At 44.2% G+C, this 26,050-nt stretch overlaps 1 protein-coding gene across 3 annotated transcripts in view; it reads left to right on the plus strand.

The window, feature by feature from the left end:
* F5 (coagulation factor V) overlaps nucleotides 1–26,050 on the plus strand; it is an 81,736-nt gene that overhangs the window by 3,740 nt on the left and 51,946 nt on the right. For all 3 annotated transcript variants that reach the window (XR_014789044.1, XR_014789045.1, XM_084843147.1), the window contains exons 2-8: nucleotides 2,304–2,395; nucleotides 8,273–8,395; nucleotides 15,579–15,791; nucleotides 18,254–18,397; nucleotides 18,497–18,718; nucleotides 20,596–20,761; nucleotides 21,892–22,069. Coding sequence is in view for 1 of the 3 variants with exons in the window: in XM_084843147.1 (XP_084699273.1) it covers nucleotides 2,304–2,395; nucleotides 8,273–8,395; nucleotides 15,579–15,791; nucleotides 18,254–18,397; nucleotides 18,497–18,718; nucleotides 20,596–20,761; nucleotides 21,892–22,069 (1,138 nt within the window). In the remaining 2 variants the exon portion in view is untranslated. The remainder of the gene's footprint in view (nucleotides 1–2,303; nucleotides 2,396–8,272; nucleotides 8,396–15,578; nucleotides 15,792–18,253; nucleotides 18,398–18,496; nucleotides 18,719–20,595; nucleotides 20,762–21,891; nucleotides 22,070–26,050) is intronic.

A 26,050-nucleotide genomic window follows, 5' to 3' on the forward strand; every position in this document is an offset into this window, starting at 1 on the left:
CAGATTCGGGACTGGGCGAAAGTTGTTCAGAACTTGGGGATCCAAGGAGGGCTTTTTTAAAAGCAGTCTTATCACTGTCTCCTCGAGGGCTGATGGCATCACTCCCTCCTCAAGGGAGGCATTCACCACCACCTTGATCCCCTCACCCAGCCTCTCTCTGCAGCTCATAATGAGCCAAGATGGGCAAGGATCAAGTAAGCAGGTGGTCGGCCTTACAGATGAAAGCACCTGAGAATTCTAGCCTGAGAATTCAGAATAAAACTTTATAGTGTTGTGGTAGCTTTTCCTAAAGCAGTGGTGCACAGCTTTTTTGGCCCCAAGAGCCAAAAGGCCGAGGAATCAGAGGGGTCGCCATGGGATTTCCAGAGACTAGCATATATTTCTTCCCTGTTTTGGTCCTATGATCCTCCATGCATTCTTGCTTTTGTTCGCATCCCTGAGGTTGCCTCCATTCAATCCAGTTCTGAAATAAAGTTGGGCCACATCTACAGGGAGACTCCATATGAGTTGATTCCATTTAAATCTGGATTTTCAACACATTGAATTTGCTTCTTGTGCAGCACGTGCAGCCAATAACATGGTGTATTAATTGGAGAAGACCTCGCTTTCTTGGGGCAAATGGCACCAGACACTGCATTTATTCAAGGTTCTGCCGGTGGAGTCTCTTGAGTAGAGCTGAATGTCATTAACTGCGATGGTGCAGAGCAGCAAATGAGCAGAGGCTGCCTGCCCACCCCCTCCCCCCTTCCACGACCAGTGAAGTGCAGTTGGAGAGAGTTACTTCAGAGTAAGCATGTTTATCCAACGCCTCTCCCTCGCACGCCTGGCCACTATTTCTCAGCGGGAATAAGAGTCCTTTGGGAGGGATTCCTTTAAAAGAATCCTTGAAGTTATGCGCACATTCACAACAGCGCAGTTTCAAAGGACAGGGCTGGCTGCCCCCCTCCTCCCCCCTCCCACAGTCAGTGAAGTGCAACTGGAAAGAGTTACTTCCGTGTAAGCATGTTTATCCATTGCCTGTTCACAACAGCACAGTTTCAGAGCAACAGGGCTGGCTGCCCACCCCCTCTCCACCTCTGTGCTCAATGAATAGGTAAAAAACAGGCAAAGGAATTCTCCCAACCCTTCTGCTCCAGTACTCAGCAAAGTGCAGTTGAAGTTACTTCCGGGTAGATGCAGTTTAGCCCTCTGTGCTCCCGACACCCCCCCCAACACAACTTTCCCTTCCAGCAGCCTGCACCGAGGGCAGTTCAGGTCTCACAGCCTCCCAAACTGCGCTGAAGCCACGTGGATGGGGAAATCTGTCAGAAAACCAGTTTCCAAAAAACCCAGATTTTACAGCAAGAAAAAGCATGTTTGCTACGGAGAGGGGCATACATCATGTGCCATGTTCACTTAGGGCCGCAGCAGGACCAGAGTAAATGATCCATGTAGATGTGGCCTTGGAATAGAATATTGCAAATTCTGCAAAATAACCTTGTTTGTTTGTTTGTTTAGACTAGTTATAAACTGCTCTTAGCAATGCTTCCAGAGCAGCTTTTGATGAAATAATAAAATCACATTTTTTAAACCACAGATCATAAAAACCATAATAAAACAAGACACAGCAGAACAATAAATACGATAAAACACCACTATAAACCTCATCAGACACTTAAGGCCTGTGCAAATCAAAATGGCACCTCAGCCCACACCTCTGGATAACCTCCCCCACCCCCAGTGGTTTCATGTAGATGTTAAACAGCATGGGGGATAAAATAGAGCCCTGTGGAACCCCCTGGCATAATTGCCATGGCACAGTGCAATAATCCCCCAGCACCACCTTCTGGAGTCGGCCATCCAAGTAGGAGCGGAACCACTGCAGTGCAGTGCCTCCAACTCCCAACTCAGACAACCTATCCAAAAGGATACCATGGTTGATGGTATCGAAAGCCACTGAGAGGTCCAGGAGAATCAACAGGGTCGCACTCCCCAGTCCCTCTCCTGGCAGAGGTCATCCCAAGGCAGTTTCTGTTCCAAAACTAGGCCTGAAGCCCAACTGAAATGGATCTAGAATTCCAGAGACAAGGTGCCACAACAAAAAAGGCACTGTCCTGTCATCACCTATCTTGCCTCAGAAGTTGGTAGGACGTGGAGCATCTCAGCGTAGAGACACTACAAAACATGTTAAAACATGCCTGTTAATTTCTGCAGCTGTGCTTAACTTGCATGATGAATTTTCATCATGGAATTTTTATAAATCTCATCCCCCTGCCCCATATAAGCTATTTCATATGATTAGTTTAAAGAACTTTGTATTTCAGATTACCAAAGTCACATCCTCTGTTTAAGAAAATTGTCTACAGAGAGTATGAAGCAGATTTCAAAACTGAAAAACCAAGAAATGCTCTATTAGGTAAGCATATTATTTTTAGAAGCAGATGATATTGTTTTCGCAGTATAATATCCCAAACAGTATAATCTTGTTTGGTTATGAACCCAATCAAACAGCAGGTTTAGCCCATCACATATTTATTTACTTGTTTATTAATGTATTATCCTGCTTTTCTACACGCCCACCCAAGTCTCCTCAAGTGGCTCACAGAGATTTCAGTTTCAATACACAATGCTGCTAGTGAGGATTGTACAGAAATGCAGATGAGGCACAGGCCCTGCCCTCAGGCTTACACACTAGAAAACAAGACAAGGCATACAAATTAAAGGGAGTGGAGTGCTAAAGGAGAGTGATCAGACCTACAACGCCAGAACAAAGTGTTGAGTTCTTAATAGTGGTAAGTTGCTGTTTATATTATATCCTAAGTCGGGGTCATGCTGGTCCAATAAGAAATGGAGTTCTTATTGGGATGTTTGTGGTTCAACTACCCAGAGGCCCTTAGTCCTCTGGCTGGTGACAGAGGCCAAGGGTGGCCACATGTTCTCTTGTACAGAGGACAGCCCTCTCTTTGAAGGCATCCTCTATTTGAAAGGCTATCCTGCCCAATTCCGCTTTAAAGATAAGAACCGTAGGAACTGTTGCCCATTGCCACTCAGCGCTTGGACAGCACAGATGTACTGTATTCTTGTTTAATTCATCATCATGTCTAAATTTGCATCTACACATATAAATTAGTATATGCAAATTTTATGCCAATCAGTGCCCTCTTCTGCCCTCTTTTCTGGCGATTCATATGTGGCCACCCTAGATTCAATACTGGCTTCAGATTGGTGAGGGTTAGGCAAGGTGGCTTTAGTGGGGCTTCCTCCCCGAGGAGGCCAATCTCCTTACCACTGTCACCACAGCTGCCTGTTTGTTTGCCTTCTCCCTCTTCACCAGTCTGCCTCACTGCTTAAAAGGAGAGGGCAAGGTGAGCAGCAGCGGCGGCAGCGGCTTTCTTGTTCTCACCAGCAACAACACGGAGGTGGAGAGCACAGCCAAGGGGCTGCCTGTGGGTGCTCAGTAGTGAACCCCTGCTGGGGTGTGGACCTTGACAGGTGCCCCATAATGCTTTCCTTTTGACTGGTGGATGTAAAATGAAAGTGGTAGTTCTCTACAGACTGACTGGTCAGCAGCAGCCATTCATTTCTAGGGCCTTGGGTCCACTTCACACATTTCAGCAGGAATGGGGAATGGGTGGGCCTCTAGATGTTGTTGGATTGCAACTCCCATCATCCCTCATCATTGGCTATGCTAGCTAGGGCTAATGGGAATTGCGGTCCCCCAACATCTGGAGGGAGACATGTTCCCCATGCCCGAATTACAGAAAAATGGGTTCCCAATCCCGTTTGTCTGCCATATGTTTCCATAGTGACCACCACAATGTGTAGAGAGAAGTGGCCCTTAGCTTTAGGGTTACCAATATGCGGTACATAAGATTTATGATACTTAGAGGACAAGCGATGAAAGCCCTTGAAATCTGGCCACCTTTAAAGTATCTCACAATGAAAGTTCCAAATCATTAATACCTTTTTGTTCTCCCAGGCCTTTTAAATATTTGTTGTTTTGATCCCTATTACACGTTCCTGGTTTTAACTCCCATTTTATTTCTTGGCTGGTTTTAGCTTGTCATTTTTTTAATTTGCATTTTATCAGATTGGTATTTTTTATCATATTTTCTTTTGTATTTGCATTTGTATTTTTATTCTGTCTATTTTGTATTGTTGTGTTTTTAGGTCTCTGTTTGTATTTATTGTATTATTACTCTGTTATGAAACAACTGTACAAGGCCCCAAACTACAAAACTGGTTTTGCAGGCATCTTATAAATAAATACAAACAAACAAATAGTCACTTTTGAAAATTACTCTATTCTTTCTTCTTTTTTTAATTGATACCTGACTGTTTTTGACTGTCTTTCTTAATGACCCCATTTAATAAGATGCGTTACTCTACTGTGGGGAAATAATTCGTTGGAATGTGATGAATCATACAAACTGCATAACACTGTTGTACGGTTGAAAACAAGTTTGATGAAAATATACCCACAATCTGTGTTGAAGTTGTTCTGTGTGTGCCCATTTCAAAGGTTACTTTGCTTATTGCCAAACAAATTGGACCATGGCTTCCTCCTTTCACTTCCATATTATTCTAGCAGCACATCCTGCATGCACAATCTTCTGTACATTGATAAGAATGTGCATGCAAAGAGTGGATGGGTAATAACCCCCTCAACCCACTGAAATGTATAATTAAAAGAATGAGTGTGTGAAAAGATGGGTGTGAGAGGTGGGCTTTTGCAAATCATCTCCTACTGAAACTACTTATACAAAGCCATTTCAGTAGGAGACAGTTGCACACATGTGAAGCTCTTTCCATGTGATCAGGAACCCTGTTTTTTAAAATTCTTTTTAAAATCCAATTCCTATTTTGAGAACATTCAGGATTAGAATTAACCGGGGACTTTGGACACCACTTTACAAAGGTCAGTCCTCTATTTGAAGGCCTCCTCTATTTGAAGGGCTGTCTGGTTTAAAGATAAGGAACCATAAGAAAGGAGATCAGGGGCCTGGAAGTTAACCATCAGCAGGACGCACCTGGTCAGCAGACTGAGCATGCAGTCAGGTCGCTTGTTCACAGTCTTCCCCACTATTGTATTTCCATTCACGTTATAGTAATTATTTCTACATTTGCATCTATACATATACATCAGCACATGCATTTTTAATACAGATCTGTGGCCCCTTTTCTCTTCTTATTTGGCGATGCACAAATGGCTAGCTTACTGGACACCCGCTAGGGCAAGGGTTTGTGCTCAGGAAATGGAACTTGCCACACGCACTACCTGCAATGGATTTATTGCATTTTCTAGATACGTTGCTGACAACACCTGTATCTCTCACACTGTAAGTACTGGGGAGGGAACATATCCCAGTGGTAGAACGTGGGCTTTGCAGACAGAAGGTCCCAAGACAGAAGGTCCCAATCAGGAAAAACTTCCTGACTGTTAGAGCAATACGACAATGGAACCAATTACCTAGGGAGGTGGTGGGCTCTCCCACACTGGAGGCGTTCAAGACGAGGCTGGACAGCCATCTGTCAGGGATGCTCTGACTTGGATTCCTGCATTGAGCAGGGGGTTGGACTCGATGGCCTTGTAGGCCCCTTCCAACCCTACTATTCTATGATTCTATGATAAGCTGAATCAAAGTAATCCCCAGCTAGGAGAAGGGTGATAAAGCACATGCTTTGCATGCAGAAGATCTCAGGTTCAATCGCCAGTATCTCCAGGTAGGAACATAAGAAGAGCCCTGCTGGATCAGACTAAAGGCCTACCTAGGCAAGCATTCTCTTCCCACAGTGGCCAAACAGATGCCCATGGGAAGACCACAAGCAGGATGTGAGCACAATAGCACCTTCCTGCTCAAGTTCCCCAGCAACTGGTGTTCAGAGGCATACTGCTTCTGATACTGGAGGTGATATATAGCCATCATTTTTAATGTGTTCTTACTGTTTTATTGTGTTTTTATCCCTTTCAATATTGTATTGGTTTTATGTGTTTATGTGTTTTATTGTTGTACGCCACCTTGGTTGGGAGGGCTTCTGCCCTGAAAGGCACCCAAAAATATTTTTCATAAATAATGAAAACATTTAAAAAACAAAATTAACTGTGCTGGTCCATGAGAAAAACAAAATTCAAAATCCACAGTTGGGCAACCAAAATGCCACAAAAGGGTGAGCAAGCTTTCAAGTTCTCCAGACCTTTTCATAAGGCTAGATGGTACAAAAAAGCAATAGCCACTGATAGCCTTATCCTCCATGAATTTGTCTAATTCCCTTTTAAAGCTGTCCAAGTTGGTGGCCATCACTATGTCTTGTGGAAGCAAATTCCATAGCTGATCTATGCACTGTGTGAAGAAGTTTTTCTTTTTATCTGTTCTGAATATCCCACCATTTTGCTTTATTGAATTATCCCAATGGGCTCTAGTATTCTGAGAGAAAAGATCCCTGTCTGAAACCCCTGAGAGCCACTGTGGCACTGCCAGTCGCTGTAGACAATACTGAGCTCCATGGACCAATGGGTCTGAATGGGTATAAGACAGCTTCATATGTTCCATATAAGAATCAGGTAGCAGGCGATGTGAAAGGTTTCTGCTTGAGGCCCTGGAAAGCCACTTCCAGTCAGAGTAGAGTAGACAATACTGAGCTACATGGACAAATAATTTGACCTAGTATGAGGCAACGTTCATAACTTTATCCCACGTTGTTAAGAATGTTTCTACATTAAGCAAAACGCCCGCAAAAATCCACTTCCTGTCTGGAGCTTCCTGCTTTCGGTTTCTTTGAAGGATTAGGAAGGGCTCCTTTACACAGCCGACATGTGGTTTGAACAGAGGGAGTGCCTCCCTCCCTCTCTTCCTGGCATGTGTGCAAAGGGGGGGGGGTCTTGTTTTCATAGCTTAACTTCTGCTGTACTCTTTTCTTGCAGCCCCCAGGAAACCTCTGACTTACTTTTGAGTAGTCATAAAATGTAAGATTGTGCTGTAAGTCTGCAACCCTTGGCACACATACATGGGAGTAAACCCCATTGAACTCAATGGGACTTACTTCTGAGTAGACAGAAAATGGAAGATTGTGCTGTACGCCTGCAACCCTTGGCACACTTACATGGGAGTAAACCCCATTGAACTCAATGGGACTTACTTCTGAGTAGACATAAGATCACCCTGTAAGTCTGCAACCCTCAGCACACTTACTTGGGAGTAAGCCCCACTGAACTTAATGGGATGCTCTGAATCAACAGAGGATGTTGCTTCTGAGCTTGGTGGGGTGGGGGATCAGATGTGTCTTCTTTCATTGCAGGGAGGCATTTTACCCCCTTCTCCCTCCAACTGAGAAATGTGCTCAAGCATTTACATGGCAGACACCTGGGAAATAAGGGAAGTCCTTCCTCAGCAAGACTTGAGTGGAGATAGGAGCTGCAATTGGTGGGTGATTCTTGCCCTTGCGCCTGTCAAATCTGCTCCTGCACGCCCCACTCCCATCCTCGATGCCTTTGTCATCCTGACCATGCGCGCGCCCAGCGACTGAAAACAAACGCCAGCCGCAGGCAGACAGAGTGGTTTTTCCCGCTATTGGAGAATTTCACAGGGAGGTCATGGCACTCCTGTTCCGTGGGCTGGAAAAAATACCACATTTATTGTGTTTGGGGAAAACACGGGATAGGCTTGGGGAAATTGTGGGAGACAACCTCGAGGGTAATGGAGTTATCTAAAGAGCCTGCAAACTTCCGTGACAGAGCCATCTCAATAGTAGGATAAAAGCTCTTTTTGATGAACCCCCAAGGCTAAGCAGGGCCCCCATCCCAGGTTGGGCTGGTGCAGTGGTCAGAAAAGCTGTCCCCAACCTGAAAAAATAGCTCAGCTGTCTATTAAGCTACAGTTCTTCTTTGGCCTTGGGAAAATAACCTCACTTTCAAAATGTGTATTGTCTGAACATGTGGCGGGAGGAGCAGGATTGTGCCCATTCATCTGTCCCGTGAGCTCCATGGGATGGGATCCCACCCCCACTTCCTTCCATGCATTCAGCCAACATGCATATTGTAAGTCAGAAAAGGCTACAGTATATGCCTACCCATGACCTCTTTTCTTCTTGTACATCCCAGCTCTAAGGAATGGTGGTGCATCCTAATAGCCATTGTTTATTCATTTGTATTCTCAGGTTTGTCCCTCTTTGCATTCCATACCTTCGTTATAATACTATCTCCAGCTAGGGGAAGGCAAGTTTCCTTTCCCAAGAACTGCCATGTTGTATGTTTAGGCTTTCTCTTAATATTTCTTCCTTCCTTTCTTTTTGGCAGGGCTTCTGGGGCCAACACTACGTGCTGAAGTGGGAGACACACTCATCATTAATTTTAGGAACTTCGTTGACAGACCACTGAGCATTTACCCACAAAGTCCAGTGTACAACAACCAATCAGAGGGTAAGTGCTGCAGTTGATCTAAAGGCAATTTCATACAACGTGACGCTAAAGTTGCCTTGAGTGTCTTTTTTCTTGGTACAAATCAAAGAAATAGAAATGTGCTTATGTTTTGTTTGTTTTCTTTATCTGCGATTCAAATGTAGTACCAATATGGACTAGAATGTCTCCTCAGCTTTAAAGTGGCACTTGCTTGTTTTTCTGTGCCATGTGCACATTCACGCAGATGATGTGAGAAAGCCTCAAAATATCATATGAGGGCATGAGAGATAACACTTGCTAAAGAAGTGAATAGTCCTGCCTTTGGAGGAATTTCACGTGTTGCTGAAAGTGAACAAAGGGGAAGAGAGTTATTGCTGAAAGTTCTGGGTTTTGTTTGTTTGTTTATAACAGGCACCAATTCCCCCCACCCATGAAAACATAGACAGAGGGCCACTAGCACTACCAATTAGAAGGCATTGTGCAGCTCTTCTGTCTTTTTCACCTTAATGGGATTTTTGCAGTAAGAAAAAAGTTGGAAGAAGCGGTGGGAAAGCACAGGAGGGGTACAAATTGAGTATGTAAAATTCCATGAATGAGACAGGGTGATGGCACAATAAAAGCTTAGTCTGGAAGCACCCTAAGTTCTCCCATTTCAGTGCAACTAAGGAGATGTGTGTGTGTGTATGTGTGTGTGTGAAACCTTTGCCTCCCATCTCAGAGTACACGTTCTGGAACACCAAAACATTAGTAAAATTGCAGCATTGTTTGTGATATGGATATGGTTCCCTCACCAACTTCCCATAGAGAATTTAATCTTGTATGGTGGTGAGGCATTCTGTGGTGCTAGCTGCTTCAAGAAGTGTTTCGTTCCCTTCAAAGTACAAGACTTGAGGTGAAAATGAGTCATCTCATCCTTTGAGTTGGTATGATGATGTTGTGGGTTAGTATTGGTGGTGAAAGCCGAAGTGGTTTTCTAATTGTTTCATCATGAGCAATCACCACACATGCTCTGGGATCACCACAGCATTGTTCAACCTAATTTCAAACCTTTGGGGATAGCTTGGTGACCTTGGTGACAAGGCCCAAACTCTGAGTGAAAGCACTGCCTCAGCATAGCTGCCTCAGCATGGCTTCAGCGCTTCCTGCAACCTCTGTAAGCAACCCACATCTTGACAAGCTGGTGAATCAGCCCATAGTCGATTCATATCTTCCTGGAATGGGAGGACAACATGCTCTCAGCCACATGGCCCACACCCCTCCACAGCCCATCATCTAAAAGGGGAATTTAGGGCATCTCTACACCAGCCTAAAATCCTGCATTTAAAACAGGGCTTTCTGCTTCCGTATTAAATGCAGGATCACAACTGACTCCCTTTACACGTGCTTCCTTCTCCCCTCCCCTTCCCCCCTCCTTCTCCCCCATATCTGAGTCTTCCTTTATCTTTCATTGTTCTCGCTCCTCTTCTTGCCACTTTTCCTCTTTTCAGGGAAGGAACTCAAGCAGAACAAAGCAGGGTAATTTGCTAGCTCAGTATCTGCGATCTATTTTAAAAGGTAACAAAGGGCATTTAGTGCAGGAGATGCCTGGGATGATCACTGCGTCGCGTAAAGAGCCCACAAATTTCTGTGAAGGAGCCATCTCAATCGCAGGATAAAAGCCTGGTGTGAAGGAGCCCTTAGACTGCAAAAGGAATCAGAGCAAGGAGGGGACACTTTTTCCCAGCCTGCCATTTTTCTGCTCCAAATCGTCTTCCCCGACACCTTCTAAGTAGCTTTTTCCAAGCAACCTTTTCTAAGTGGCAAGATTTTAAATGGGTGTTTACTATTTGAAATCCCATTGTGGTGATTTTGAAACAGAAAAGTAGCAGGCAGGGAAAGTGTAATATACATATATAGAGAGAAAGCGCCTTTACATTAAAGAAAAAATCTGCAGTCCTCGCGTCGTGTAGCCTTTCTGCATTTATAGCGGGCTCCCGGACAGCAATCACGTGATTGCTGAGAGGGGACGCTTTTAATTTTCAAGGTTCCATAGAACTCTATGAAACAGCGCCATCTAGTGGCTGTTTCATTTTCTCCGGACCTTTTTAACATGGAATTATTATTATAAAACGGTTATATGGAGGTTTTATGCTTTCATATTTTATACTATCTTATGCTGTGCTTTGTGGTTCTAATTTTTGTGAACTGCCCAGAGAGCTTTGGCTATTGGGCAGCATAGAAATGAAATAATAAATACATAAATAAATTGAATAACCAGGAAATACTTCTGGATGTGCCCTGGAGGTTGGTGATGTCACAAAAAGGACCCACAAACTTCCATGATTGAGCAATCTCAATAGCAGGATAAAAGCTCCATGTGAAGAAGCCCATATATACTCATACACCACCGCCACTGCTTTGCTCTAAAAACTGCCTTGTTGTGGCGAAGGGGCTTGCGTAACTCAGTGAAGCCATAAGCTATGCCATGCAGCGCCACCCAAGACGGACAGGTCATGGCAAAGAGTACTGACAAAACGTGGTCCACTGGAGAAGGAAATGGCAACCCACTCCAGTATTCTTGCCAAGACAACCCCATGGAACGTATCACAAGGCTAAAAGAGATGACGCCGGAAGATGAGCCCCTCAGGTCGGAAGGTGTCCAATATACTACTGGGGAACAGCAGAGGGTATTTCCAAGTAGTGCCAGAAAGAGTGAAGCGGCTGGGCCAAAGCTGAAAGGACACTCAGCTGTGGATGTGTCTGGTGGTGAAAAGAAAATCCGATGCTGTAAAGAACAATATTACTTAGGAACCTGGAATGTCAGATCAATGAATCAAGGTAAGCTGGAGGTGGTCAAACGTGAGATGGCAAGACTGAACATCGACATCTTGGGAATCAGCGAACTCAAATGGACAGGCATGGGCGAATTTAATTCAGGTGACCATCATATCTACTACTGTGGGCAAGAATCCCTTAGAAGAAATGGAGTAGCACTCATAGTCAACAAAAGGGTGGGAAAAGCAGTACTGGGGTACAATCTCAAAAACGATAGAATGATCTCAGTACGAATCCAAGGCAAACCATTCAACATCACAGTAATTCAAGTCTACGCCCCAACCACTGAAGCCGAAGAAGCTGAGGTTGATCGGTTCTGTGAAGACCTACAACACCTTCTAGAACTAACACCAAACAAAGATGTCCTCTTCATCATAGGGGATTGGAATGCTAAAGTAGGAAGTCAAGAAATCACCGGGATAACAGGCAGGCATGGCCTTGGTGTACAAAAGAAGCAGGACAAAAGCTAATAGAGTTTTGCCAAGAGAACACGCTGATCATAGCAAACACTCTTTTCCAACAGCACAAGAGGCGACTCTACACATGGACATCACCAGATGGTCAATATCGAAATCAGATTGATTATGTCCTTTGCAGCCAAAGATGGAGAAGCTCTATACAGTCAGTAAAAACAAGACCTGGAGCTGACTGTGGCTCAGATCATGAGCTTCTTGTTGCAAAATTTCAGCTTAAATTGAAGAACGTAGGGAAAACCACTAAAACGTTCAGGTATGACATAAATCATATCCCTTATGAATATACAGTGGAGGTGAGGAATAGAGTTAAGGGATTAGACCTGATAGACAGAGTGCCTGAGGAACTATGGACGGAGGTCCGTAACATTGTTCAGGAGGCAGCAATTCAGTCCATCCCAAAGAAAAAGAAATGCAAGAAAGCCAAGTGGCTGTCTGATGAGGCTTTACAAGTAGCTGACGAAAGAAGGGAAGCGAAAAGCAAGGGAGAAAGGGGAAGATTTATCCAACTGAATGCAGAGTTCCAAAGAATAGCAAGGAGAGACAAGAAGGCCTTCTTAAATGAACAATGCAAAGAAATCAAGGAAAACAACAGAATGGGAAAGACTAGAGATCTCTTCAAGAAAATCGGAGATCTCAAGGGAACGTTTTGTGCAAAGACGGGCATGATAAAGGACAAAGAAGGCAGGGACTTCTTTGCAGATGAGATTAAGAAGAGGTGGAAAGAATACACAGAAGAACTATACAGGAAAGATCATAATGTCCCTGATAGCCATGATAGTGTGGTCACTGAACTTCAGCCAGACATCCTCGAGAATGTCAAACCAGCTTTTGCACTCTCCTCTTTCACCCTCAATAAGAGGCTCTTTAGATCCTCTTCGCTTTCTGCCATTAGGGTGGTATCATCTGCGTATCTGAGGTTGTTGATAATTCTCCTGGCAATCTTAATTCCGACCTGTGATTCATCCAACCCGGTGTTTCTCATGATGTACTCTGCATATAAGTTAAATAAGCAGGGCGACAATATGCAGCCTTGTCGTACTCCTTTCCCAATTTTGAACCAATCGGTTGTTCCATGTCTGGTTCTTACTGTTGCTTCTTGACCCTTGTACAGGTTTCTCAGGAGACAGGTAAGGTGGTCTGGTATTCTCATCACTTTAAGAATTTGCCAGAGTTTGTTGTGATCTACACAATCAAAGGCTCTAGCGTAGTCAATGAAGCAGAAATAGACGTTTTTCTGGAATTCTCTTGCTTTCTCCATGATGCAGCGAAAGTTAGTGATGTGATCTCTAGTTCCTCTTCAAAACCCAGCTTGTACTTCTGGTAGCTCTCAACAAATGTTCCAAATTTGTTGGCATATTGAGTGCAGCACTTTAACAGCATCATGTTTTCGTATTTTAAATAGCTCAGCTGGAATACTGTCATCTCTGCTAGCTTTGTTGTTAGAATGCTTCCTAAGACCCACTTGACTTCACTCTCGAGGATGTCCGGCTGAAGTTCAGTGACCGCACTATCATGGCTATTAGGGACATGAAGATCTTTCCTGCATAGTTCTTCTGTGTATTCTTTCCACCTCTTCTTAATCTCATCTGCTTCTGTTAAGTCCCTGCCTTCTTTGTCCTTTATCATGCCCATCTTTGCACAAAACGTTCCCTTGAGATCTCCGATTTTCTTGAAGAGATCTCTAGTCTTTCCCATTCTGTTGTTTTCCTCGATTTCTTTGCATTGTTCATTTAAGAAGGCCTTCTTGTCTCTCCTTGCTATTTTCTGGAACTCTGCATTCAGTTGGATATATCTTCCCCTTTCTCCCTTGCTTTTCGCTTCCCTTCTTTCCTCAGCTACTTGTAAAGCCTCATCAGACAGGCACTTGGCTTCCTTGCATTTCTTTTTTTTGGGGATGGATTGAGTTGCTGCCTCCTGAACAATGTTACGGACCTCCGTCCATAGTTCCTCAGGCACTCTGTCTATCAGGTCTAATCCCTTCAATCTATTCGTCATCTCCACTGTATATTCATAAAGGATATGATTTAGGTCATACCTGAAAGATTTAGTGGTTTTCCCTACGTTCTTCAATTTAAGCCGAAATTTTGCAAGAAGCAGCTCATGAGCTGAGCCACAGTCAGCTCCAGGTCTTGTTTTTACTGACTGTATAGAGCTTCTCCATCTTTGGCTGCAAAGGACATAATCAATCTGATTTCGATATTGACCATCTGGTGATGTCCATGTGTAGAGTCGCCTCTTGTGCTGTTGGAAAAGAGTGTTTCTATGATCAGCGTGTTCTCTTGACAAAGGCTAATAGAGTTTTGCCCTGCTTCATTTTGTACACCAAGGCCATACTTGCCTGTTATCCCGGTGATTTCTTGACAAGGAAAACAAGGGAGGTTACCTGATCAAAAAATGAGATTGGATTAGTCTGGCAGGATTTGTTCTTGACAAATCCATGTTGGCTTCGAGTCATCACTGCATTGTTTTCAAGGTGTTTATAAGGTGCTTACAGATCACTTGCTTTATCATCTGCTCCAGAATTTTCCCAGGGATTGATGTCAGACTGACTGGTCTGTAGTTCCCAGGTTCCCCCTTTTTGCCATTTTTGAAGATAGAGACATCATTAGCCCTCCTCCAGTCATCTGGCACTTCACCCATCCTCCATGATTGCTCAAAGAGAAGGAAAAGCTCTTGGTGTAGAGCTCTGATCTCAATTCTCCAACAAAACCGAATGTAGATACAGCGATTAAAATCCTCGTGTAGAAAAGCTCTGTAGCAAACAGCTGACTATCTTAGTTGCTTCAGAGGCAGTGCAGAATAGGCTGTTTAAATAAGTAGTACTGTAGCAGGCATAGAAAAGTTTAGACAAGGAGTGTGCGTGTGCATGTACTTGCAGTGATCTGTAGTGTGATGATAAGGGAGTTGTTAGTATCGCTACTTTTCCCCACCCCACCTAAAATGTTGCAGGGGGGATATGGGGATGGGCAGCTACCTCTGGCCAGACTTCTCTGAAATGGCTGCCATTCCCAGCTTCATCAACCACCAGTATCAGTCAACAACCAAGTTCCCATTTGTGGAACTGTGATCCTAAAGCCCACCTTAGGCTTTGATCTGACCATAGGCTCTTAAAAGTAGAAGTAAAACTGGGTATACTTACGCTGGTTTAACAGTAAACTCCAAGTTCAGGAAGTATGTATTTCTCAAAAACAGAAACCTATTTTGCTTGGGATTTGTGCTGTTGTCCTCCATGGGGATTGTTCCATCTGTCTACATTAGCCCAAGTTGCTGTTTAAACGGCAAGGGACAAATGTACTGACTCGGAGTAACTGAGACGTCAGTACATCGTGCTGTTAGTAATTCAGTGACCACATTTGAAACTGAATTAATTCTGCTGAAGTAAAGCTGGTATGATGGTATGCCATTCCCCGGAGTGAAAGCAAATTGCCTTTGGCTGTTCTAAGTAACTTCAATAAAAAAGCTGTCCTTCCAACAAGAGTCCTATAAGCTTAATGGTATAGGAAGAAAACAATCTGAAAAAATTCAGCAGGTTGTAGATCACAATGCTATAGCAAAGCTATAACTTAGATCACAAAGCTATAGCAAATACTTCTGTAGGGCCATTTGGCCATAAGTACCTGTCATCTGGACTGTGGTGCATGTACAACCCCTGAGCAGGAAAAAAGAGAGCAGGGCTGTATAAGACAGGTGAATACATTGATTTGTTCTCTTTTTAGCATATGAGCAAAAGCAGAGAGAAAGAAAATTCATGTCTGCAATTGACGGGAGTAACTGGGTGAACAGAGCTTTATGCTCAGACTGCGTGTATGTACATTTATGTAATATTTATTTTATAAGGGCATCACTGGTATGTGGACTTAATTTATTAATGAGATGAGAAATCCTCACTGTTCTGTTCTCCTCTGCCACTGAAGGTTTGTCAAATTTTGACACAGCATCACATCCAGAAGGACTGGGCGATGCTGTGCCTCCTGGCCAGGCGTATACATATATGTGGGAGGTGACTGCAGAAATTGGACCCAGAGAAGCTGATCCTCCCTGTCTCACGTATGCCTACTTCTCACATGTGAACATGGTGGCAGACTTTAATTCTGGCCTTATTGGTGCCTTGCTGATATGCAAAGAAGGTAATAAAAAACGCTTAAGCTGAAATAAAGCTGCATGGAGTATAAGCACCGGTCACCACGGGGGTTAATCTATAATGTGCTATCCTTCCACTCATGCATATATTCCTATTTGTTAATTTTTACCTACCACAGTCCCTTGGCCTCTTTGACAAATGTATCTTTTAGCAGGCTGTGACACAGCAGGAGAGTCTGCCACTGGGTTCTCTGCCGTGCTCTCATTCAGAAGCTTATCTCACAGCTTGGACTGAGACTTCCCTATCAGAAATTATTGGGGACTATTTCTCTGCATCTGGAGAGGGGAGACTGCTGCCGGGAACATGCAGAGTGCCCTTCTCTTAGCCTGATATTATTTATTTTTATATTAAAATTTCTTACCTTCCTTTCTACAGAAAAACCATACTCAAGGTGACTCACAGCTGGAAAAAAATCCATGAACACAAATACCACTGTGAAAGAAACCATCCAGTACCAATCCAATACATTTTGCTGCCTGGAGTGGAGGCCAAATTTCACACACACCTCCCCACCAGGAACAACACACCTTAAGAGAGGGATGGGGATACTCTAACCCTTGGGCACAAAGTGTCCCCATCCAGCTCACCAGAGGCCTGGGCTCCCTCTGTGGGCCCGCCCCACCATCCAAGCCCCTCTGCTGTGCCCCAAGCCCCTCCCACTCTCCAGGCCCTGCCCTCTGAAGGCTACTGGGAGCTTAGAGGGTAGAGGAATCTCCATTGTTATCTCTGATCTGTAATTACAGATAATGCAGGGATTCCCTTGCATGTCACTCTCCCTCCTCCTTGGCTTAAGAAGTCTGGATGCACCATTCAGACACCAATTCCTACTTCATGTATCCCCCCACCCCTCAGGGTGCCACTTGAAACAGGCCATCATTGTAATTTATGCTGGGGGGCACTGTGGTTCAGTGCTAGTGCTTTTTGGACCTCTTGAGCTCCTATAGTTTGCATGCTGCAGTCACTCATAGGCAGAGGTTACTTCCAGACTTCTTGAGCCTTTCTACACAAGGCTTTTATTATGCACTTGTGATTGCTCACTCACAGTAGTTTGCAGGTCCTTTACACAGCGGTGTCATCCTCTAGGGCCTCTCCCATGCTTTGCAACTATTATCATGTTCCCCCCCCCCCCTCTAACAAAGAAAGTCTGGTATTTTTCTCAATGGCATTATAGAAGCCTCATGTAGTAGTAAGTAATTGCACAATTCTGCTATACCACAGTGCCACCTAGTGGTTGTGTAATGGAACCTATAGAAAGGCAGAGAAGAAAAAAACCCAGGGGAAAAAAACATGTAAAGGAGCCAATCTTTATCCCTCAAAGAATCCAGAAGCCTCTGTAAAGGTGTGGGTTAAAAGCCTCATGTAGAAAAGCCTGGTATATAGCGAGAAAGGACAGGTGTGTTTGAAAGTCCTGCTTGATTTTTAGATATTTTCTTACTGCCCCAGTGCAACAATAATTGAAAACAACTAATTCATAATAACAGTATTGCATCTTGGGTTGGGGGACAGGGCTTCTGCAGTTGTAAGTATAGCTTGAGCCCTCTTCCAGCTGTACTTTTACTTTTGCAAATGAGGTAGTGAAGAAATAGCTGGCTTGTTGGTTAGTTAGTTTTTTATTTTTTTACGGTTGCCCACCAACTTACAGTAAACCCCATGCCATCATCTTCAAACTTGATGTTACAAGAGTTTGCAAACAACAGTAATTAGACTTGTGTCTCTTTTTTGTCGTTAAGGGTGATGGTGTAATATACCTCTGATTTTTTTCATAGGATTCTATTTATAAGAGTTGTTCAATGTTAGTCCCAGAAAATCTTCTGGAGGTGCCTGATTTAGCCATATTTCTGAAGGAAAGCAGATCTAGGCATAATCAGGATCAGGACTGGAGATTCTCATGTGTACCATTTTGAACTCTGTAGAAGGAGGCAGGAAATAAATGTAACGAATAAATAGACACGTTAAAAGGAAAACCTTCCTAAATCTTAAACTTGTAAGGCATATACTGGACACGGAATATCTAAAATATCCAGCTGACGAGCTTACTGGAATCTCTGACAGGGGTGCAGAACCTCTTTCCTCTGAGAGCCAAATACCATTTTGGAGAAGCTTTTGGGGGCTGCATTCCACTGGTGGGTGGGGCCAAAGGCAAAAGCTGGGGGAGATACCAAAAATACCAGCATATTTAACTTAAAATTCTTACTGCCAGTCAATAGGTTGATATTATGAGGCATATCAACCTTTCATATCAGCCTTAGGAGGCATATCAGCCTTACGAGGCCTACCAATCTTATGCCTTAGGAGGCCTATCAACCTTACGAGGCATATCAGCCTTTTAGTGTTGGTCTGCACCCCGATTTATGACTTACTGGTCAAAGCAAATGCATTTTTCATTTGTTTTTGCTGATGTCTCTGACAGCTTGGGTTTTCCCCCACCCCTTTTTATTTTCCTTCTAGGTAGCTTGAATGAGAATGGGACACAGAAACTATTTGACAGGGAACATGTGTTGATGTTTGCTGTGCTGGATGAAAGCAAAAGCTGGGGGAAAGGAACCTCCCTCATGTACACGATTAATGGTTATGCTAACGGAACGCTTCCAGGTACTGCATGAGCTTGTCCCGCATTGCTTGGCTTGACAGATGCCACGGTGGTTTGGGGTTTTTTTGCGGCAGTTCCAACAACTGTCCTTTTTGTTTCAGATGTACAGGCCTGCAATTACGATAGCATTAGTTGGCATTTGATAGGGATGTGTTCCACGCCTGAGATCTTCTCCATCCATTTCAATGGACAAACCTTGGAACAAGACAGCTACACAGTGTCAACTGTCAGCCTTGCTGGAGGCACATCAGCAACAGCAAACATGTCCGTAAGCATGACAGGAAGGTGGCTAATATCATCGCTCATTGCAAAGCACCTGCAAGGCAAGGATCTCTTTATTAAGCGAGGGTTGTGCAGCTGCAGCTATATGTTCCTCCTGTTGTATGGAGGTCATACAGAATCCTCAAAACCATCTTAGCTCTGGGAGCACTGGGGTCAAGTGCTAAGAGAAGAATCTGGTGTGGATTTTATTTATTTGTTTGTTTGTTTGTTTGTTTATTCATTTCATTTCTATATCAGCCAGTAGCCGAAGCTCTCTGGGCGGTTCACAAAAGTTAAAACCACAGAGTGCAGCATAAAACAATATAAAATGTGAAAGCTTAAAACCACAATATAACAGTACAACCAGAATAAAACCTAGCAGCAATGCAGAGATTTAAAATGCAGATTTAAAACACCAAAGCTAAAAGACTAGGAAGCTAAAATGCTAAAATGCTGGGAGAAGAAAAAGGTCCTCACCTGGTACTGGAAGGAGTACAATGTAGGTGCCGGGCAAACCTCTCTAGGGAGCTCATTCCACAGATTGGAACTGCAGTTTCTTTGCAAAGTGACTGCAGAGCAACAAGAAATCTGGAGCTACAATCACTTTTTATATGAGTTAGTGGCAGTGTTCCTCTGTCCACAGCTGGTGTACTTACTGCAACGTGTGCAGTCATTTCAAGTGACCGCCATGTGACTTACTCCTCCTTTTAACTCCTGGGTGTGACACTTGTGCTGATCCTTAGGGGGGAAGATCTAAGCGATGTTCAGCACATTGGCTAAGTACAAATGTAATGATCAAGGCTACCATCTTTAATCGGTATAGTCACTAGATTAATTAATTAAAGTTTTAGTAGTTAATTGGCGGGAGACAATTTTAACTATAAGGACAAATATAAGTAGGTGAGGCTGTGAGTTAGGGGCACACTTATTTATTTATTGTAGCCATTTTGGTTCGGACATGCTTGTAACGGGGAATGAAAAAGAGAATATTAGAGATGGCCTTTTCTTCTGACAATGAATGGTAGTTTTTATTTATTAAAGTAGAAGTTATCTTCCACTTTCTTCAGTATCTCAAAATGCAGCAATAATATTTATAATATGATAATTATCAATAATATGCAAATTTATGTAAATTTAATTGATTGAAACCATATGATTGAGCAGCTAAAAATGCTTTATTTAGTTATTATTGACAATATAGGTTCTGACTGGGAAAGCCTGCACGCAGCACAGTCGCACAGGGGAATCCCCACTGTTATCTCCAATCTTTGATCACAGAGAAGAGATAGCAGTGGGATTTCCTCTCCCTGCTTCCTCCCCAACCCCCAGCAGGGGTGGGGCTTATGGAGGAGGCGGGGCTTGACATGCACCAATTGGAGGTTCTGCACCCATGATGTAGGACTACCACTTGTAAAAATAGCCTCTCTCCCCATAGCTTTCGTACCAATACAGCTACTGCTAAAATGAACAAACTTAGATGTATTTTGAATACTGCAGAAATGCATGACAGGATTCTGCAAGAAATACAACCACACCTCTGCAAAGACTTTATTTAAGTAACTAAAAAGAGGTGTGGCATTGCAAACCCTGACATAAAATAAGGTCATTGGAAGGCTCTGCCATACCAAAACAGCACAGTCATGTAATTCAACATGTGCTAACATGGCTGAGTATTTACACCTTAAGAGTGTTGAATGGATTGTCATAGAGTGTCATAGATTCCTTTCCATGGGCTAAAAAGGAGGAGATTTTTGGTTATTTTATGGAGGGAGATAAGCCTACATCTTTCATAGGCCTCTTTAAAAATCAGAAATATAAAGTGCACAGCCTTATTTTAATCTGACTAGGTTGAAAGGCAACATGAATAGCACTGGGACATCCACGTTGCTTAACTACTAACTTTCATCATTGTTCTTGTCACATCTGTCTTTCAAACCAGCGGGAATGCATGGTTACCTCAACATAGAAGACTGTGGAAAACCAGACACTTTAACGAAAAAATTAACCTTTAGAGAATGGAGGTTGATTAAGAACTGGGAGTATTTCATTACCGCAGAAGAAATCACCTGGGATTACAGTCAGGATATTCCTGACAACGTCGATAAGTAAGATAATGGAATGTGTTTGTTGAGGGGATAAAGTGAACCAGGTTTCGAGCCTTAGAATGCTGCAATTCTACTGGATGATGTGAATGAACTAATAAGTATATTAGCTGAAGGACCAGAACTACTGGATACACGAGAAGTGATTTAAAATGAACGTGCTCTATTTGAGAGGTTTCTTAATAGAATTATGCAAAATAACAAGAAAGCAAGAAGGATGTAAATGTAGCTACGTTTAAATAACACAAGTTTTGACTGTTGAAATAGTTACAATTGTGACACTTTTCTTTCATTTTTTACTATGGTGCCATACAGCCTGGGTCTTCATTTGCCAAGGGCAAAGGGTATTGTCCCTCAGCCTTCAGCCTTGTGAAAATTCAGGCCTTGCCCATTTCAGTTCCAGTGAGAAATGCTGGTCTAGTTTGTACTGCAGTCCCCCACAAAGCAAGAATGATTTGATGTGGAGGAATCTCACGCCAGTATTCAGTGGAGGCTGGTGGCTCCGATTTCAGTGGGGCTGTGAATCCACCCTGGATTTCAGTCAGAACCTGCCAAAACTCTAAAGGAGCTATTTTGGGGATAGGGTTCAGCACCTTGGATAGCTCCTGGCTGGTTCTGACTGAAACCCAGAATGGATCCCCAGCCCCTGAAATCAGAGCCACCAGCCTCCACTGCCAGTATTACACTTTTGGTGGTGCAGACTGTTACCTGGTCTAGAAATTGTCATTCATTTGCAGAAACAGATTCCTGCATATGGATGAGCTATAGCAAGGGCACAAAATGTTGCTGTAATGTGGTAACGTATGGAGAAGAACCCCTTTTGTTACGCTATACCAGGTGTGGGTAACCTGTGACCTTCCAAATGTTATTAGACTCCAACTCCCATCAGCCCGAGATGATGGGAGTTCTAGGTCAATAACATCTGGAGGGCCATAAGTTTCTCATCCCTGCTCTGTACCTATACCAAAATGGAAGCATATGTGTACCTCTTTATTGGGGTATGTATGATGCATATAATCATTTGTGTTATGTAGGTTTGTCTAAACAGTGGCTTCTATTTCTTTCGAGAATACATTATCCTACTGAAGAGATCTTTCTGAGGCTAATTTTTCTTTCTTTTTCCAATGTCAAAGAAAATATAAATCTCAGTATCTGGAAAATTTTTCAAATCTCATTGGCAAGAAGTATAAAAAGGCTGTCTTCAGGCAATATAAAGATGCCAGCTTCAGCAAACGCATAGACAATACTAGGCCCAAAGAACATGGAATTCTGGGCCCTGTTATCAGAGCTCAGGTCAGGGATACAATAAATGTAAGTACTGAGAACCATGTTGAATTTATTTATTTATTTATTTACAATATTTAGATACCGCTCCACATCAGAAGATTTCGGAGTGGTGGACAACACAGTAAAAGAATAAAACAGCAGGTTAAAAGAGTTAAAACGTTTTTTTAAAAGACAAACCCCAACAAAGTGGAATTTAACAAACCACAGCTGGTCATTCAAGGAAGGCCTCTTGAAATAACTACGTCTTCAGGAGGTGCCGGAAGGAACACAATGTTGGCGCCTGCCTGACCTCTAAAGGCAGAGAATTCCACAGGAAGGGGGCCACCACACTGAAGGCTCTTTTCCTGGTGGACTCCAATTGGGCCATGGGTCCATGTGGAACCACCAGCAACATGCCCTCTGATGACCTCAGTGACTGGGCAGGTTGGTAAAGAAGGAGGCGCTCTCTCAGGTATCCTGGTCCCAGGTTGTTTAGGGCTTTGTACACTAGTACTAATACCTTAAACCTGGCCCAGTAGTGAATAGGCAACCAGTGCAGTTCTCTCAGCAGAGGAGTTACACGCAGGAAAGGGGCAGCTCCTGACAGTGACAACAGCCGAGCTGCTGCATTCTGCACTAGCTCCAGCTTCTGGACCAGCCTTAAGGGGAGCCCCACATAGAGCGCATTGCAGTAATCCAGCCTTGAGGTTACTAATCCCTGTACCACCGTGGTCAAGCTATCCCTGTCCAGGAGAGGCTGTAGCTGGCGAACCAGCCAAAGCTGGTAAAAGGCACTCCAAGCTGCCGTGACCACTTGGGCCTCCAGCGACAATGATGGATCTAGGAGTACCCCCAGACTACGGACCTGATCTTTCAGAGGGAGTGCAACGCCATCCAAAACAGGCAATGAGCCTATCTCCCGGACTCAGGAACCACTCACCCACAGGGCTTCCATCTTGCTAGGATTCACCGTCAGTTTACTGGCCCTCATCCAGCCCATTACTGAGTCTAGGCACTGATTCAGGACTTGCACAGCCTCTCCTGATTCAGATGTCACAGGGAGATAGAGCTGCATGTCATCAGCATACTGATGGCATTTAGCTCCAAATCCCCTAATGACCGCTCCCAGAGGCTTCATATAGATGTTAAACAACATTGGGAACAAGATAGTAACCTGCGGCACCCCATAGCTCAATTGCCAAGGGGCCGAGGAATGGTCACCCAATGTTACTCTCTGAAATGGGCCCCGTAGGTAGGACTGGAACCATTATAACACAATGCCTCCAATACCCATCCCACAGAGTCGATCCAGGAGGATACCATGGTTGATGGTATCAAAAGCCGATGAGAAATCGAGCAGAATCAACAGGGTTGCACTCTCCCTGTCCCTCTCTTGATAAAGGTCATCCATCAGGGCAACCAAGGCTGATTCAGTCCCATAACCAGGACGAAACCCAGACTGAAATGCATCTAGATAATCAGTATCCTCCAAGAGTGCCTGCAGTTGGCCCGCCATGGCCCTCTCAAGTACTTTCCCTAGAAAAGGGGTATTTGCAACAGGGCAGTAGTTGTCTAATACCGTTGGGTCCAGAGTGGGCTTCTTCAGGAGTGGCCGCACTACTGCCTCCTTAAGGACAGAAGGGACCACCCCTTCCCGAAAGGAAGCATTTATCACTCCCTGGACCCACCCAGTCATACCCCCTCGGCTAGCTTTTATTAGCCAGGAGGGACAGGGATCAAGAGGGCACATTATTCAGTCGGTCACATTATTGCAAGCATCTTGTCCACATCATCAGGCCGTAACAACTGGAACTGATCCCAGAAAGTAGGGCAGATGGTGGCATCAGACACCTCGACTGGTACTGCACTAACAGCATCAAGGTCACTGCAGAGACAAGCGATTTTGCCCTCAAAGTGCAATGCAAAAAGGTCATAATGGGTCCTTGACAGGGCCAGGGCCCCATTTACTGGGGAAGATGTTAACAACTGCCAGACCACCTGGAAGAGCTCCACTGGATGGTTACTTGAGGACACAATGGAGGCAGCAAAATAAACCTTCTTTGCTGCCTGCAGTGCCATGCAGTACGCACGATTATACACTCTAGAGCGTGTTCAGTCATCTTCACTTTGAGTCTTGCACCATTTGCGCTCTAGCCGACATCCAGCCTGTTTCATTGACTGCAGCTCCCCAGTATACCAGGGAGCAGAATGGGCTCCACAGTGCTGGAGAGGGCACTCAGGTGCAATCAAGTCGATGGCCCTCCGCATCTCACTGTTCCACAGTGAGCCTAGGGCCTTGGCTGAATCACCAGCTCTCTCCATTGGAAAATTCCCAAGAGCATTCAGAAATCTATTGGATTCCATCAGTCTCCTGGGGTGGACCATCCGAATAGGTTCCCCACCCCCGCGGGAGGAGAGTAACGCCGTAAGTTCAAATCTCACCAGGAAATGGTCTGACCATGACAATGGGGTTACTTGGAGCGCCCCAATCTTCAGACTACCCATCTCACAAGTTGGAGCAAAAACCAAATCAAGGGTGTGCCCTGCTTCATGTGTTCAGCCGATGACATACTGACACAGCCCCATGGTTGTCATGGAGGCCATGAAGTCCTGAGCTGGAACTCCGGAGACAGCCTCAGCATGGAAGTTGAAGTCACCCAGAACCACCGTCCTGGGTTTCTCCAACACCACACTTGCGACTGCCTCCGCCAGCTCAGTCAGGGAAGGATGCTGGGCAGCAGGGTGGGCGGTACACCAGCAGCATCCCCAATCTGTCTCTATGGCCCAACACCAGGTGCAACCACTCAAGGCCTGAAATTACATAGAAATTACATAGTCTAAAATCCCATGTTATTGAATTCATGCACGGTAGTAGAATGTCTACCTATATATGCATTTTGCTTATCCCAAACTATTAATTATTTGCATTTATTTTGGGCGGGATCCAACCCAGGCTAGTCATCTCATTGAAACTAATGGGACTTAAGCTAGCCATGACTAACCTTTCACATTAATTTCAATGGGATCTAATTGCAGCTAAATTAGACTGGCTAACTCATTGTGTTTGCTATGCAGTTCTAGGTTTATATTGCCTCTCTCTATAAGTCTTCTGTACATCTCTGCATCCCATTTGTCAAATATTTATTTTGTCCTGAATGTGCTGTCCATAACCTCTTATTCCTTCTAATATCAGGGGCCTAACTACACATGATATTAATCACATTGTCAGTTTTTTCTTTATTTACTTGAGAAGCAGTGGCAGGGAGGAGTTTCAATGCGACCACAGTGTGCAGGAAAAGGAGGTTTAACCCTGCCCTACCCTAAGTCTAACTACAGCATGGGGCAAGGGGTTCAATTGTGAGTGTGCTGAGAGAAGGCAGGGTGGGGTTAAACCTCCCCTCCCTATGTGCCATGGACCCAAATAAGCTTCTTGACCTGCTATAGATGAGTTAAGTCTCTATGCTAGGCAAATACAGGGATGAATCCAATAGGCAAGTAGGTGGTTTCCAGAAGAGAGGTCTGAGGCACAGCCAAGGTCATAACATAGATAAGCAGTCAGATACAATGCACAGTCCAAGAAGCAGAGTCAAGCAGGAGTCCAAGAGTCAGTAGCACGGAGTTTCAATCACAAAACAAAGTCAGGAAAACATAATACAAGGCACTGGAGCTGGTAGAATTATGTTGTACCAGCGCTGGCTAGGTGGAAACTGAAGGCTTATATAGCCAGAGCTTTCTGAGCCCCACCCAGGGCTCAGCTGTGTTCTGTTACAGGTCCCGTGGCAACAGTTGTACTCAGGAGCATAGCCTTGTGCCCAAGGAGTCCTTCCCTCTTGATGAGTCCTCCTTTCTAACTGAGCACTCATAAGAACATAAGAAGAGCTATGCTGGATCAGGCCAAGGGCCTATTTAGTCCAGCATTCTGTTCACACAGTGGCCAACAAAACCCATAAGCAGGACATGAGTACAACAGCACCTTCTTGCACATATTCCCCAGCAGCTGGTGTACATAGGCATATTGCCTCTGAT

The sequence above is a fragment of the Heloderma suspectum genome, chromosome 3 (assembly GCF_057233095.1).
Source record: "Heloderma suspectum isolate Gila_16-S chromosome 3, 16-S_ref, whole genome shotgun sequence".
Lineage (NCBI taxonomy): Eukaryota > Metazoa > Chordata > Lepidosauria > Squamata > Helodermatidae > Heloderma > Heloderma suspectum.